At 39.1% G+C, this 17904-nt stretch overlaps 1 protein-coding gene across 4 annotated transcripts in view; it reads right to left on the bottom strand.

The window, feature by feature from the left end:
* ric1 (RIC1 homolog, RAB6A GEF complex partner 1) overlaps positions 1-17904 on the bottom strand; it is a 59228-nt gene that overhangs the window by 28344 nt on the left and 12980 nt on the right. For all 4 annotated transcript variants that reach the window (XM_004910793.4, XM_002934173.5, XM_004910794.4 and 1 more), the window contains exon 3: positions 9261-9340. In XM_004910793.4, the coding sequence (XP_004910850.1) occupies positions 9261-9340 (80 nt within the window). The remainder of the gene's footprint in view (positions 1-9260; positions 9341-17904) is intronic.

The raw sequence follows: 17904 nt of genomic DNA on the forward strand, positions 1-17904 counted from the left end.
TTCTGATGCAAAGTTGAACTGGTTTTTGAGGTGCCATTTAGTAATTATCTGTATTAATTACTAATGAGCCTTATTATGTGTCATTTATAATATATATATATCTCACCGAAAGTACTGCACACTCCATTAATGTCTAAATACAATCATATGCAGCACCCAACCATGTGAGTAAGAGTTTTGATGTTTAAAGGGAGTGCGGACAATTTGATATAAAATATTATATATACATATATGCTGGTACAGAATTCCAAAACACTAGGCTTGATGAAAAACAGAAGTGCTGTCTTAAGGTCCCCATACACGGGCCAATTCCAGCTGCAGATATCGGTCCCTTAAACCGATTCGGCAGCTAATTGGCCCGTGTATGGGCACTACCAACGGGCGTGCTCGACTGATATCTGGACTGAAATTGACCAGATCTCGATTGGCCAGGTTAGAAAATCTAATTGGATCGGGGACCGCATCGGCTCGTTGATGCGGTCTCCGGACCAACTTTTCCTATGCCCGTTGTTATAATTTGATCGTCTGGCCCCAGGGTCAAACAATCGAATGATCCTGGATTCTACCGATATCGCCCACCCGTAGGTGAGGATATCGGGAGAAGATCTGTTTGCTTGGCGACATCACCAGGCAAGCAGATCTGCCCGTGTATGGGGACCTTTAAGCTGAAATGAAGCCATCAGTGTATACAGTCCCTCCAACAGGTTACACAGTGCTCCTGGCCTACAGCTCCACATACCTTTTTTGTGGCAGAGGAGAGAGTCAGGCAGGGCTTGGGGAGCTTCTAGAATCTCAAATGTTATAATATGATTGGAGTGCCTGAGCTCAATGCTTCTTACTATATAATTTATATTTGATACCAATACCCACTTTGTTTTATTGTATATTGTGCTTGGTGTGCCAGTATTCACTGACTCTTACTGCTTGTGGTGCCGTTATACATCGGTTCTTATTCACTTGGTGTGCCATTGCCCCACAGCCTCTGCATATAATGTACTTTTGGTGCTAGCATTAATTTCTTCTCATAGTATAATGTGCTTGTAGTGCCTGCATTCCCAACTCTCAGTGTTAATTGTACTTGTGGTAACAATACCCCCTGCCAGTGCCTCTCACTATATAATGTGCTTACCGAGCCAGTTTCTGCTGCCATGCACTTACTGCTCCAACTGTCCCACACCTGTACTGGTGCTTTATATTTTATGAGCATAGCACTGTGTGACAATCTGCATGTTAAAGCTTACAACTTTCCTTTCCACATCATCCCTCAATATGTAAGCAATGATAAACAACATATAGCACCTGCTTTCAATTTGGCCTAGGATTATTTCCTCTAAAAATAAAATCTGAAGCTGAATGGTGAATACCTTCTTTTAATAATATTGGAATAAAGGATGGGTCTGGGAAGAGTAAGATAAAAAAAGTTATATTCATACATGCAATAACTTTACTGGATTAAATAAGGTATGGAAGGTTTTTAGAAGATCAAGTTGCGTGGTTTTGTTTTCTAAGCAGACGTTTCCCATGAGTTTTTTTTTTTTTTTTCCAAAGTTTGAATTGCTCTGACCTTTAAACAACAAATATCTCTTGCCAACAGACACAGGGAATAATGCTTGCCCTGCACTGCCACATCAGCAGCAGCTGTGCTACATCTCTAGAGCAGAGATTCATAGCCATCCAGTTCTATTCTGCTAGAAAACCATGGAATATTTAAAGGGGAAGTTAAGGGTTGACAAAATATTTATACAGAAACTAGTTATGTTTATACAGAAACTAGTTATAGCACAGCTGAAACACTTGTGTAAATAATGTTGTTTTTCCGGTTACTCCTATTTATTAGATTTATACTTTCTGTAATATCTACAACATTTAGGCAGTAGTCACAGGGTAATACTGGGGGGCTCTTGTACAGCAACTGATTGATTTACAAGTTCTGTGAAAACAATGTTCCAAAAATAAAGTATACACAAGTTACTTATAGAGAAATAATCTGGCTCACTAAACATGGTATATGATTGTTCATCTACGAAGGTAGCTGCTGGAATGTTTTTATAGTACTGGCTCAAACTTGAAAAGTCTTGATGTACAGAAAGTGCCCCTTATTCTAATACATAAGAGCCAATGTATGTGTTCTAATTTTATCTAAACAAGGTAGCCCAGCTTGATGTACAGAAAGTGCCCGATATCTATTACATAAGAGCCAATGCATGTGTTCTAATTTTAGCTAAACAAGGTAGCCCAGCTCAATACAAAGCAATCGTTTTGCACATAACAATTGATCCTATCATAAAGAAATAACACAGCAGACAGGCAAGGCATTTATAAAATTAAATGCAAACTATCTACAGTGAGGTATAAAATGGAATTGTAATTATGCAATATCACAAAGTAGCAAAAACTTCATATATACAGTGGTGTGAAAAACTATTTGCCCCCTTCCTGATTTCTTATTCTTTTGCATGTTTGTAACACAAAATGTTTCTGATCATCAAACACATTTAACTATTAGTCAAAGATAACACAAGTAAACACAAAATACAGTTTTTAAAGGGAAACGAAAGTCAAAGTCACTTGGGGGTGCCAAAATGTTAGGCACCCCCAAGTGACTTTAACCGCTTACCTCGTACCCCGGGCTGGTGCCCCTGTTAGGAGAAAACAGCACCAGCCCGGGGCACCTGAAGCGCAGCGCTTCCATCTTCCTGGCTTCCTTTTCCTGAGTGCCAGCGGTGGGCGCATGCGCAGTAGAGTGAAAAGCCGACTTTAACATTTAAGTTCGGCTTTTCACTCTACTGCGCATGCGCGCGCAGCGAATCAGGAAAAGGAAGCGCCGGCAGCTACCCCGGGCTGGTGCTGTTCCTTCCTCACAGGGGCACCAGCCCGGGGTAAAAGGTAGGCGGTCAAAGTCACTTGGGGGTGCCTAACATTTTGGCACCCCCAAGTGACTTTGACTTTATTTTTCCTTTAAATGAGGGTTTTTATTATTTAGGGAGGAAAAAAATCCAAACCTACATGGCCCTGTGTGAAAAAGTAATTGCCCCCTGAACCTAATAACTGGTTGGGCCACCCTTAGCAGCAATAACTGCAATCAAGCGTTTGCGATAACTTGCAACGAGTCTTTTACAGCGCTCTGGAGGAATTTTGGCCCACTCATCTTTGCAGAATTGTTGTAATTCAGCTTTATTTGAGGGATTTCTAGCATGAACCGCCTTTTTAAGGTCATGCCACAACATCTCAATAGGATTCAGGTCAGGACTTTGACTAGGCCACTCCAAAGTCTTCATTTTGTTTTTCTTCAGCCATTCAGAGGTGGATTTGCTGGTGTGTTTTGGGTCATTGTCCTGCTGCAGCACCCAAGATCGCTTCAGCTTGAGTTGACGACCAGATGGCCGGACATTCTCCTTCAGGATTTTTTGGTAGACAGTAGAATTCATGGTTCCATCTATCACAGCAAGCCTTCCAGGTCCTGAAGCAGCAAAACAACCCCAGACCATCACACTACCACCACCATATTTTACTGTTGGTATGATGTTCTTTTTCTGAAATGCTGTGTTACTTTTACGCCAGATGTAACGGGACACGCACCTTCCAAAAAGTTCCACTTTTGTCTCGTCGGTCCACAAGGTATTTTCCAAAAGTCTTGGCAATCATTGAGATGTTTTTTAGCAAAATTGAGACAAGCCTTAATGTTCTTTTTGCTTAAAAGTGGTTTGCGCCTTGGAAATCTGCCATGCAGGCCGTTTTTGCCCAGTCTCTTTCTTATGGTGGAGTCGTGAACACTGACCTTAATTGAGGCAAGTGAGGCCTGCAGTTCTTTAGATGTTGTCCTGGGGTCTTTTGTGGCCTCTCGGATGAGTTGTCTCTGCGCTCTTGGGGTAATTTTGGCCGGCCGGCCACTCCTGGGAAGGTTCACCACTGTTCCATGTTTTTGCCATTTGTGGATAATGGCTCTCACTGTGGTTCGCTGGAGTCCCAAAGCTTTAGAAATGGCTTTATAACCTTTACCAGACTGATAGATCTCAATTACTTTTGTTCTCATTTGTTCCTCAATTTCTTTGGATCTTGGCATGATGTCTAGCTTTTGAGGTGCTTTTGGTCTACTTCTCTGTGTCAGGTAGCTCCTATTTAAGTGATTCTTTGATTGAAACAGGTGTGGCAGTAATCAGGCCTGGGGGTGACTACAGAAATTGAACTCAGGTGTGATAAACCACAGTTAAGTTATTTTTTAACAAGGGGGGCAATCACTTTTTCACACAGGGCCATGTAGATCTGGAGTTTTTTTCTTCCTTAATAACGTAAACCTTCATTTAAAAACTGCATTTTGTGTTCAATTATGTTATCTTTGACTAATAGTTAATGGTTTTTGATGAGCAGAAACATTTAAGTGTGACAAACATGCAAAAGAATAAGAAATCAGGAAGGGGGCAAATAGTTTTTCACACCACTGTACTTCATATATCAAACTATCATATATGTTATATATCATATATGTTATATATCATGTGTTGCACACTGTCTAGAATGTTTATACACTCCTTGTCCTATACACTTTTTGATGTCTGTTTTTTATTATTTTTATTTTGTTGTATGGTGAATTTCTGTTGACTCCGATTTGTTCTGAGACACGTCACTCTTTCGTCATGATTGTTTGTTTCCCACCACTTGTTATTAGGCTCACCTCACTGTTAGATTTGTAACTTTGAAAAAGGCTGGGATACCAGCTGAAACGTCAGTCCTTGTTATAGCCTACAAATAAACTACTTTGTCTTCATAAGACCTGTGTGGAGCGGCCTGTTCTTCCTGAGATTCTATGCAGGTCCTGGGGGGGGATGTATTACATAAAGATTGATAAAAACTGCCCATCACCACTTCTTATTGACGGTTTTTAGCCTAAAATAAAATCAAAAATGGAAGTGACAGGTGGATTCATTTTATCTAATTAAAGGAATTTGGTCATGATTTTTATGGTGTACATTTTATTTCTTAATTACAATGTTTACAAATAGTTGACTGTATTTTTTTAGTTGTAATATTGGTGTGTAGGTGCCATCTCAGTGCATTGCGCCCGAGTCTTTCAGAAGGAGCCAGCACTACACATTAGAACTGCTTTCAGGTAACCTATTGTTTCTCCTACTCCCATTTAACTGGAGGAGTCCCAAGCCAGACTTGGATTTATTCCCATTAAGTGCTATTCTAATATCTACTGGGAGCTGCTGTCTTGCTACCTTCCCATTGTTATGCTGATCGGCTGCTGGGGGGGAAAGGGAGGGGGTGATATCACTCCAACTTGCCGAGCAGCAGTTAAGCATGACTGAACAGACTGTGGCACCTTGGGAAACAAAACATGGCTTAACCCAAGTGAAATTTCAAAATTAAACATAAAAAAAAAATCTGTGATTTTAACGCAGGAATCTGCTGGAGAAGCTCTATTTACTGACGCATTTTGAAAAAACTTGTTTGCCCATGACAGTATTACTCTAACACAAAGAGATACATAAAAAAAAAAAACCGTTTGTTGCGTCCAAGTACATTTAAAATGCATTACATGTCAACAAGTGTATTTGATTAAAATTGTTGTTCTACCATCACAGCATTAATATACTAATTTACTAATAGTAAATTTGGTTCTCATGATACTGTTCCACTGTGCAGGGCACAAGACTAATTATACGGTGTGCAGTTTTTGATTTACTGAATTAATGTTGCAGAGTATTATCTATTTTTAATATGCTGCATATTAAAGATCTATCAAAGTGTGAAATTAGAGTTTACCACAGAAAAATGGCCCCACTTTCCATTCCTATGGGATTTTTTAGAAGGGTATTTATCAAACTGTGAACTCCAAATTTCTCCCACTGATAAATATACTTCTACAAATCCCATAGGAATAAAGAGAGACTTGGAGATTTTTTCTGCAGTGAGCTCTAACTGATAAGTCTGCCCCTTAGTGTTCTGATGAACAATAGATATTTGAAAGTTTGTGAACCTTTTTGAAATTTCAATATATCTGCATAGAAATAATATGACCTGTTTTGCATGCAAGTCCTAAAACTAAGTAATGAGAACCCGACATAAGGCTTGTTTATTTATATATTGAGGGAATTTACATATTTGAGTAGAGCAAAATATGGGAACCTTATGGAAATTTTTTTAACAGGGGAATCCCTTAGGCATTAACTTTAACTGCATCTTAACATTTCTGGTAATTGTTGATCAGTCCTCACATCAGTAGTTTAGCCCCCTTAGTGCTTACAGAAATTGGTAGGATCCTCATGAACTCCCTGCTTCCGGTTCTATAGAATTAAGATCAGGGCTGTGGACGCCATTCCAAATCATTACTTTTCTTCTGCTTTAACCCATCCTTTGGTACATTAACTTGTTTTGAATGACCCTTTTTTTCCTGAGCTTCAGCTTATGAAAGAATACCTTAACATTTATTTTCCCGTATCCCTGCAAAATTTGCAGCAAATTAGGCCCAAACCATGATACTGTCACCATCATGATTCACAGATGGGATTAAAGGAGAAGGAAAGGTAAAAACTAAGTAAGCTTTATCAGGTCTATCTAAATACAACCATAAACACTCACAGAAAAGCTGCACTGAGTCCTCTATCAAAAGAAACACAAGATTTCTTGTCTACTTTCTTGTAAATAAGTTCTTCGGTATCTGACTGCCTCTCTCATAAAAATCCCTCATTCCTGGGGCCAGAGTCTGCGCATCTCTCTCCTTTGTCCTGCTCCCCCTCCCATAAGAATTCATAAAACTCACTCCCCCCCTCCCTTAGAAATGTGTAATCTGAGCTACCAAGGCTAGAGCTACAGCGGGAAGCTAGGAACAAAGCTAAAATGGCAGCTTCAATCTTAAACAAACGGAGGGAGCTTCTAGGGCTCTTTACTCGGGTATGGTTATGCTTTCTACAGAATAAATGTAGTGTTCTATGTGGCACTAATGTGGCAAATCTATAGTCCGTAAAATGCCAAAATGACTTTCCTTCTCCTTTAAGGTTTTCACCTTGCAGGAGCGGCCCTGGTAGTAGCTGTGCACACATTACTGCAATGATGAAGGGGGTGGACACCCCGTGGCAACCAAAACAAACACTGTATTGTTTAAAACTTAAAAAATGTGTTACGCACCCGCATTGCTTTAGAATGTGTGCATTTTCTATTCTTATACTAATTTTAAGGCTATGTCAGGGCACAGAGCAAGTAGCACTACAAGAACATTAAGTAACAAATATTGCACATTTCCAAAAAAAAGAATTGATAAGCACTTAGCCAGTCATCAGGTTCAGACCATTCCTCTAGAGCACTGCTGTCCAGCTTATAACATGCAGTGGGCTGATTGTTTCTCAAATAGCATGTTCAAGGGCCAGATTAAACTACATTTACAATGTCATACAGTGAGGTCTATAAAGCTTTTGAGCTGACTGGGGGCTGTAAAAATTCTTGTAAGGGTCACACTCAGCCTGTGAGCCTCAAGGTGGATATCGCTGCTCTAGAGGATGCAGCATTAAATCAAGGGCAGGCAGGCAGGGCAACATGATTTTGAATGCTACTATGCAAGTCCAGTATCTTCTTCATGCCTTTATCAGACAGTAGGATTAATGCTATGCAAACCAAAGAGGACAGGAAGAGCATGTGCAGTTGTGCTTGAAGCCATGCTGCCCTGGTTGTCCCTCACTTGTTTGCATAGCATTGATCCTTCTGGCTGCCAATAATATTCTCCTATACAACGGAGTGAGGGAAAAGAAAATCTGATCTCATGCTGCCAAACTGAGATTTTATGGCATGAGTGAAATCTGTTTATGAAGGTTACTTGCAAAACGGTTTATTTTGGCATGTCCTAACATACTGGTGAGCTAAGGGTGAATACACCTTTTAAAAAAGTTTGGACCATTTGTGTCATAAGCCAAAAATTCTCACCTTTAAAACAGAATCACCACACTAGTTATTGTTGTCACAGCAAATCCTTTCATATAAGGACTATCACAATACTTGTTAAATGGATATAGCGACCCGACAAAAGCATCTGTAATAATCTTAAGTAATGCAAAGTAATAAATGTGTTACACCAGTCTAACGTTAAACAAGTAAACACTTTTCCAAGCAAACCCTAGTTCATTTTGCCGTAAAATCTGTTGAATTTCTTTACAAGTAGGGGGAACATGTTTTCACAAGCAGATGCTTGCCATTACTTACACAGAAAGGAATGTCTGGAGATACAGATGAACAGAGTAAAATGTTCTAACAGCACTCCCAGTACACTGTATAAAAGAACACTACAGTGTTGAGAAGTCAGCATTCAAAATCAATGTGAGAATGGTACTGTAATTTAGCACAATCACCTAACCTGACATATTTAGTGTGCTGCTGCACCTTAAATCATAGGTTAACATCTGGAGTGCTGGCTTCTCCATGCAATAGCATCTGACTCTCATAGCTGCAGATGTGGTGCACCAATGTGCTCAGGAACCAAGACTGCCATGGAAATGTAAAATTATTTTTTTAATTTTGAGATTTTTATAAAACAACACTGAACAAATGAACTGCAGACAGTCATCCCTAGCACATGGCTTGGTGAGTTGGCAAACCTAGCAAAGTAAATGATAGAATGGGAGAGGTTTCTCTAAAAACCATTACATTTTTTTTAGCAGGTGCAATGAGTGAGTAGAAAAGGAACAGAAATATACAGTAAATATTGTAATTTGCCTTTGAATTTGCCCAGTAAAAATCCAAGAGAATATAAAGTATAAACATTCCAGTTAGAACTCTCCCTTGCTTCTATAAGAGGTACATTTGCTTGCACATTGTGCCTTAACACTAGCGATCCACTGATCCTTTTTGTGCTCCATTATCTGACTTTTACATCCCCAAGTACCATAGGCAAATTATTATCATGAGTATATGTTCAGTTTATTTAAATATTTTAATCCAGTCACAAAAATAAGGACATGACCCAAGTATGGGTATGGGTTGATATGAAAGAGGATGTGGGCTAATTCCTTTCTAGAGGCAGAAAAGAACAGCAGGAGGAAGGGAACAAAATTCAGCTTTGATCATGGCAGGTAAAGAGAAGGACCAATACTCTTTAGCATTAGATTTAAAACAACAACATGTATTTATTTCACATACCACTTGTGTCCAATATTTCATTCATACTGGGACCTTCATCAATGATCCAATGTGGACCGAAAAGTTGGACAAAAGTGATATGTATGCAAAATATTTTGCATGCATCTTACATTTAGATTAAGAATTTAACTCACTTAGGATACACAGGCTCGTACAGATACTTGTCTTCTCCCACTGGTATGATGTCAAAAAACAAAATGTATCCATTGGCAGTCTGAAAATGAAAACAAATAAAAACATAAGTTTATGGCTAACACGAAAGACCTTACAAAAGGGCCTCAACAAAATAGAACCTTTAACAGAACAGTTAATTATGTGCTCTGACTGAGTTGAACATTTGTTGATACAAAGAAAGCTATATATCATTTAATTCCTCAAGATGAAGGTATGAGCTTTGTTTCATACATATATACGTGTGTATGTTGTTTTCTCCCCACATGTCTCACTTCTTCAACCAGGCCCCTGAGGAGTCTTTCTTGGTGTGTTTCTCTCTTTCTCATGCTGTACCAATCACTACACTGAATTATATTCAGAGAGACTACCAACTATCAGAATAAAAGTTCACACTTTCCAGGACGCCCATTATGTGGCTATTTATTAAGGGGATTCTAGATACTGTAACAACATTTAGTCTCAAATGTAACCAAGCTTAAATGAAAAACATTTCTTGAAATAGTCATTTCTGCCAGCGGAACATATGGTGTTATGCAGCCATCTGTGGAACACCCAGTCTTTTAGAACAACCAGGCCAGTGATACATGCAGTGATTTGTAACCAAGTTTTACCTTGAGAAACAAAACCAGAATTGGAATAGTGTCTCACACAATCAACTTTCAACTAAGACTAAGATGTACAAGTTTTAAGATTTGTGCCCTGAAAAATGATAGCATTGCCAAAGGAGCCACTAGTCAGCAGTTAAGAAAAGAAAGCTGTGGCAGAGAAAATCATAATCATAAAAGGTCATTTTTTGTTTTAACAGAAATCTGAAGAATAATTTTAGTTAGCACAAGTGAGAAACTAAAGTTATTTAAAATTTTATTCTAAACGATATACTAAGAACACAAAAACCAGAGCTGCAGTACCTTGCCTTGAACCAGTGAGATCACAGCAAGAAACGTCCCAGAACGCTGCGTGTCTACAGTTTTACAAAGTACACGTCAAAACTACATGGTTGTTAAATTTTAAATAAAAGTAGTTTGATATCAATTTCTTCACATAATTTGTATTCTGCCTCTAGGTGATCCAGAGGACAAGTAGAAGGTCTATAAAGCAATATCATTGTCTACAGTTCAACATTTAAGTTCCCTGCACTTACTGAGTTAAACTAAGTGCATAACAATATTTGTTTTCTAAAGGCAGCACACTGGAACATTGTTTGTGGGTTTCTGTCCTATTCAGAAACAAGAGCTTTGGAAAAGAATAAGTAACTCAGGGCAATGATGCTGGGAGATCAGGCCCGGCTTGTAGTCACTATTCCATGTAATCCAACATATGTTGAGCTCAGGGCTCTGTGCAAGTCCGTACCCTGTGGTGTCACTTGCCACTATAAGAGATGCCTGGAGTAAAGCACCACAGTGAGCAGGAAGAAATGCCTTAATACAAAAAAAAAAATCCTATACTCACACACAAACCTCTCCACCTCTTGTGCTGAAGCTGTTCTGAGAGACAGTCTGTATTACAAATGGCAAGATGTGATTTTAGTAGGGGTGTCAGAGGAGCAAGCTAAAAATTGTGTTTAGGAGGCTTTAAGAAATGGCTTACCACTGGATAACCATTAAATATGTAGCATCTGCTCTTTTTTTTGGCGAGACCAGGCCATACATGGCAGATATAAGCTGCGGGAGCTTATTTGCCATGTATGGGGTCCCTTGATGGGCCAATCGATATGTGGCCATGGTGTCAATTAGGCAAGTGTGATTTTCCCATTGGATTGGGGACTGCATTGGATCAATGATGCGGTCCTCTGTCCAACTGCACCTATGCCCGTCACTGTAATTCAGTCATTTCACCCTAGGGCCAAATTATCAAAGAAGCCTGATATCGCCCAATCTAAAGGTGGGCAAAATTAAGTGATTTGGGACTACAAGATCTATGGTTCAGGTTCTTTACAATGACCAAAACAAGCTTTAGTTTTGTAAGTTCCTACCTAACATGTTTGCAAATCATCACATCAGTGCTTATATGACTGGCCCCCTAATGTCCAATTTGGTTAGCAGTGTATATAGCCAATAACCCAAGGCCGCTTTAGGGTACCACTGGGCTCTGGGCAAAATTTCATTGATGGGTCCTCCACTGCCCCAAGAAATTTGTGAAGCATGTAAAGTTCAATATAGTAAGGCAGGCAGCGAAAAAATGGTGCTTACTGTAGTTGACATAATGCCCAGGTGTGTTGCCCTGGACTAAAGCCCTCGGAAGCATAAAAATGACAAAAAGGTGATGCCACAAGAAAAAAGGCAAAGAAATTACAATAACCTTACTGTAGGGCTCTTCCAGCAGATTAAATTGGGGGGTTATCCCCAGATGAGGTGTTAGTCGGTCCCCTATCCAGTTGGGCCTCGGGCAAATGCCCCTTTCGGCCATTTTTTAAGCGGCCCTACAATAACCTGTGTCTAATATTTTATATATATATATATATATATATATATATATATATATATATATATATATATATATATATATATATATATATATATATATATATATATACACCAGGCTTTATTGTGGAGTAATTCATTACTACATTACTGATAACACAAAACCATTTTACCAACAAGATAGCAGTACAAAAAATGTTTGTGTATCAAAAGTGTGCATGAAGCTTGTGCAAATTCAGACTGCATTCCACCGTTACAATTTTTTTTTTTTTGGTATTTGTCTTGGTATTCCCCAGAATTTTTACAAACCATTCAAACAGGGAAGAATAAATACTTAGAGCAAAGCAAAGAAACAGAAATGCATACAAAGGCAATACTAATAATAAGTGTAATAGAATTTGGAATTACCTACCCCATTTAACTACAACAGGTCTTTGCAGGGGTTTCCACATGTATGCCTCCCCACCGGCGATTCAATTTATTGCCGGTTGGAAGGCATTTCAGGAAGGTTAGTCGCCCATGGTAGCCTTTGCCCTAAAGGAGACTTGTCACCTGCATATAATGCTGTATAATAAAAGTCCTTTGCAAATTAAACATGAAACCCAAATTACTGTTTTTATTGAAATATCCATTCAGATTTTTAAAAATCTGAGCTGTCAATGATATATTGCCTGCCCCACCTCAGGCATTATTGTGTAGCCAGTGCATGGACATGGGCATCTGATACCCTATTCTGGTGCATACATAAGATTTTGGAGTGATACAAAGCCTTCCTTATTATAGTGTCCACAAAACGGAGTGATTCCGCTTGCTGTGATTGTGAAATACAAAACTTAACATAACAAAATGTAAATAATTAATATTGATTAAGTAAAGTTTACTTTGCTCAACTAACATGTTAGAGGAGGATTTGGAATTATTTCTTAGGGTGACAGGTCCCCTAAGGGTAATAGCACTGATGATTTGTTGCCCATGGTTCACCTTTGTTACCACGGGTGACCAATGTCTAGAAAAAGACCCTCCATAGCATAGAATGCCGCACATAAAACCTTTTATTTGTAGTAATCTGGCTTCAAGATTGGCGGGAAAAAGCGAAGGAGAGCAATTTCCCACAGTTAAGTCAGTATGATAACTCTTCTCATACATACAACTAAATAAACCCAACAGAATTGTTTTGCCTCTATATTTATTATATTTAGTTAAGATCAAATACAAGGTACTTTCGTAATTCGGAGCTTTCTAGATAACAAGTTTCTGGATAAGAAATCCAATGTCCATATAATATTTGCAAAAGATGCAGCAGAATCAATGCAGTACCAGTTTTATAAGCTATACAGATAAGAACATATAAACTGGGGTATGTCAAGTGCTTATTGTATGGATACTGTATTCAGCATTAAAGGGGACCTGTCACCCTAATAAATAACTCCAAATTATTTTCTATATTCTTAGTTGAGCAAAATAAACTTTACTTACTCTATATAAATAATATAAATCTTGTTTCCTTCTGTCTTGGAATTACTCAATCAATCAAAGCAAGCAGGCAGGCACCATTTTGTGGACACTGTTATGAAGGCAAGCTTTGTATCATGCCAAAATCTTGTTTATGTACCAGAACGGGGGACCAGATGCCCAGGCCCTTGCACTGGCTACATCATTAGGTGATAGGGAGGGAGGGAAAAAGTGAGAAGTGCAGTGACATCTAGGAAGTGCTGAACGGAAAGCTAAAGGTATTGTCTGCCCCGCCTCTATGCCTAAGGCATAGAGGCGGGGCAAGCAATATATGATTGATAGCTGGGATTTTTAAATGCTTTTATAATAAGCTTGAATGTGTTAGTATAAAAATAAATTTGGGTTTCATGTTTAATTTGAAAAGGACTTTTATTATACAGCTTTTTATGTCTGGGTGACAGGTCCTCTTTAATGCTTATCTCACCTGTACCTTTTATTTTGCTGCGCGCACCTATCATCCTACCCCCTTTTCAGCCATCTTGTTTTTACAGCCTGTAACGCCAGAATGAATGCTTGCAGGCATAATAGAAGATGCCTGTCACAGTGACAGAAGATACACTACCCCATAAGACAGGCTTGACACCAGTAACATTCACAAAGGAGTAGTGGTTTTTTCCCTTTTAAAAAAAATGATGTCAAAACAGGTTTGGGGAACCTCCCCTATGCTTAATGAAAATCCACTCATGGTTATAGAATAAGAATCACTGGAAGCAGACCTGAACTTCATTTCCAGCACCCATTCTCCTGTCTTGTAATCCCTGGCAGGGAGTACCAGCACATTAAGTGACTCATGGAAACAGGGCATTTACTAACCCTGCTCCACTGCCCAACATTTGCTGAATATCTATAGTTCCAGCTTTTGGTGCACATGCGCCTTTTCACCAGTCACCGCCAGACAGACTCTGCACCAAATGTGACAAAGCCATATAAGTAATAAGGAAGAAGATTCTGGGTGCCTTGTTGATATATTTCAGGATGTTTTTTGTTATATCCTGAGCTAAACAGGGCAAACAGGTAAACCAAAGCAACTCCAAGTATGGTTCATGTGATGTAAATAAGATTAAGATTAGAATGCTAGTGTGCAGGTAAGACCCCTTGCAAGGACCAAGCATCCTGCATTTACCTCATTTTCATTAAAACAATAAGCAAAACTGAATTAGGTACTAGTCCTACAAACTGAACTCTTGTTAAACAAGGGGTGCACTGCCCTTCAACATTTCTAATTGACAAATATAAAAAAAAAAAAAAAAAAAAAAGGATGAAGGTATCTTCCTTTTAGGTGAACTCTCAGTTGCCTTCCACAGACTGGCTTATGATCCCATGAGCAAATTTCAAAGTACATATAAATTAATAGAAGGGCCCCAACTGCCTTTAAGGAATAAAAAGCCTTCTGTGACTATGAATTGCTAGGTCTGAAAGGGTTTCTTTTTTCTTGCTCCTTTACTAAAAACAGGAAACCAGTGCTGGAAAGAAATATGAAACCTGCCATTTCTTGCCTTCTCCAGTTCAGTTGCTGTAAGCATAAAAGGATCACGTATTTAGCTAATGAAACAAACACAGGAAGGCAAGCATTGTGCAAGGTGCCAGTGGCATCTCCCCTAGACAGGCATTACCCAGAATCAAATAACATTTATACAAACCCTGTGAAATATACTCCACAGCAGAATTTTTAATTATGTATTTTTATATGCAACAGCAAATTTATATAGACTAACCTGTATGCAAAAATATATGATAATTATTAACACATTTCTAAAGCCTCCGTGTATTACTGTGCATTGTCCTGTTGATGGGCTGTGAGGAGGAGGAAAGCATGTAGTTCACATTACTCCAACTTAGCACAAGTTACAGGGTGAGGGGACTTGGGTAAAGTACGAAAAACGTCCCATGTAAAATTTCAAAATTAAATATACAACAACCACTGACACCAGTAGCCAAAAACTTTTGCTCATTGAGGCTACAATTTTATTGTGATCGTTACTTTTTATGACCTCTCTTTTTATTTAGGCCTTCCTCTATTTATACTCCAGTCTCTCTTTTAAACCATTGCCTGGTTTATAAGATTAAATTGGACCCTAGCAACCAGACAGCTGCTGAAATTACAAACTGGAGAGCTTATGAACAAAAAGTTAAATAAGTAAAAAAAAAACGCAAATAAAATATGAAGACCAATCGCAAGTTGCCTCAATACGGCTCTTTACATCAAAGTAAATGTGAATTTGAAGGTGAAGAATGCCTTTAACAGTACATTAAATGTATATGCATATAAAACACTCTTATTTTTCTTTTTTTTAAATGAGAGAAAAAGGCAGTAGGTTTTCATTCTCCCCACGATGGTGCCATTGTGAAGCTGAATAGTAAATAACGAATTTATACGGTGTTTGTAAATCCCTTTTCCCTCAGTCCCAAAGGCAGCACTTACCAAGAGGTCATCTCTCTAAGTAGGAAAAACACCACCCCCCAACTAATTACTCCACCCCTTCCTCTCCTTAAAGACCCCCTTCCCCTCTCTAGATCTCAGTGCAATAAGACACATACACAAAATGCAGATAGAAAATTTACTAGACGGGAGGGATATTGTGCTGTCTTCAGGAGTGAGGGAAAAGCAATTTAAGTATAAATTTGTTATTTCTCTCACGTCCCTTTGCAGCACTTACTTAGAAAGAGTTGATTAGCTGAACATCAAAGGCAGGGTTTCTTGCATGCATAATGAAATACTGTGGTAGCAAAAGCCACTCCCCCAGGTGTACCCATGTTCACATGGTAATGTTCTGCAAACGTTCTGAAACTTGCCCACAAAGCTGTACTACATATCTGGTCCACTGATACGCCTCCAACTTCTGCCTGGGAAGCAGACACTTTTGTAGACTGCGTTTTGTCCAAGTTTTATGACGTAGATTTCTCTCCACCTCATCTTTCAGATTGCCAAAAAAAGCTGGAAGAATAACTTTCTATGAATGTCTATAAAAATTGGATGAGACTTTATGCCTGAACAAAGGATCTGCCTGGATCCTTTCTGTAAAAAAAACTTGGAAGCATGAATCTTTGCAGGACAAAGTCTGAAGTTCGCCAATGTGTCTTGCTGAACAAACTGCGATGAGAAAAACTGTTTTAATGGAAAGGTGATACAGAGAAGCTTCTTCCAAGGGTTCAAATGGCACATCTTGAAAGGCCTTTAGTACAATCTAGATCCATTTGAAAGTAAGAGTATTTGTCTTTGGCCTAATATTCTGAATTGCCTTAACAAATCTTTTGATTAGGGGATGCTCCACTAAAGACATATTCTTGAAGGCTGATAAGACTGCAATATGAACTTTAAGTGTAATTGAAACAATTTTTTTTGTCATATAAGAAATCTAAGATGACTGACACTGAGGCATCTTCTGGGGACAGTTTTTTGGTTAAGCACCACTTCCGGAAACATAACCAAATTCTATTGGTAATTTTCTTCCTGCTATGCAAAAGGACCTCAAAACCGGTGAAGATAATCCTTGTACTCTTATAACATCACTTTCAGTCTATAAGCTGTGAATCCCAGGGCTGCTGGGTTTGGATGGAAAATTGGTGCCTGGGACAAAAGGTTTTCCTTCACTGGAAGATGCCAAGTAGGACTGATAAAGAGTTGGAGGAGATCGGAGTACCAACTCCTTCTGGGCCAGAAGGGAGCAATTAGAATTACTTCTGTCAAACAAAGAGCAATTTTCTTCATTACTCTTGCCAGCATAGGAATTGGAAGACATATGCTAGGATGAAATCCCATGACTGGGCTAGTGTATCCACTGCCTCTTCGCCCTAACCTGCTGTCAGGGGAAAAAAAACTTTTGCAGATCTGCAAAAAAGTCTCTTGGTCTAGGCTCCATTCTCCTGGAAGCACCGACTTGCGGCTTAAAAAATATGCTTGAATATTGCTGCGACCAGAAATGTGGCGTGCTAGCAGACTTTTTAGATTTCTTTCTGCCCGAAAAACAGGATCTTTTTGATTCTTTCCCCCCAGATCCTTACTCCTGGAGCCCCCCTGGTGATTTATATAGTAGGCCACAGTCACATTGTCTGTGTGTATTCAAATATATTGACCTTTTATAATTGTTTTGAAGGCAAGTAGGGCTCTCCACACGGCTTCTAATTTTAGGGAATTTGCTATCAGATGAAAAAATTCTTTCCAGATCCCTTGCTGTACTATATTCCCTAGGTGGGCTCCGCAACCTTTGCAACTTGCATTTGTTGTGATGACTAGGGGAGGATCTGGAAACAAGGGGGAACCTTTTGAGAGATTTCTTGGTTGTAGCCACCAAGTGAGAGATTCTCTTAGTTTAAGGGGAACAAAGCGTTTCTGCCGCAGTGACGCCGCCTTCTGATGGTTCCAAACTGAGTTTATGTATTTTTGTACATCTTTCATATGAGCACGCCCCCACAGAACTGTTTCTATTACTGCTGAAACAGAGACTTTCCAGGCCTTGTTTTACAGACGAAATACTTTTCTGAAATCCGTGACCCCTCTCTCTGATTTTTGTCTTTTTTCTCAAGGAAGGAAGATTTTGCCACCTTCTGTGTTCCACAGCATGCCCAAAATTTTACTTCTATCAAAGGCTGCAGATTGGATTTTTCCCAATTTATTAACCAGCCCAGCGACTGAAATACCTTTAAGGTCTGGGATAAATGTTCCTGCAAAATC

This window comes from Xenopus tropicalis, chromosome 1 (assembly GCF_000004195.4).
Source record: "Xenopus tropicalis strain Nigerian chromosome 1, UCB_Xtro_10.0, whole genome shotgun sequence".
NCBI lineage: Eukaryota > Metazoa > Chordata > Amphibia > Anura > Pipidae > Xenopus > Xenopus tropicalis.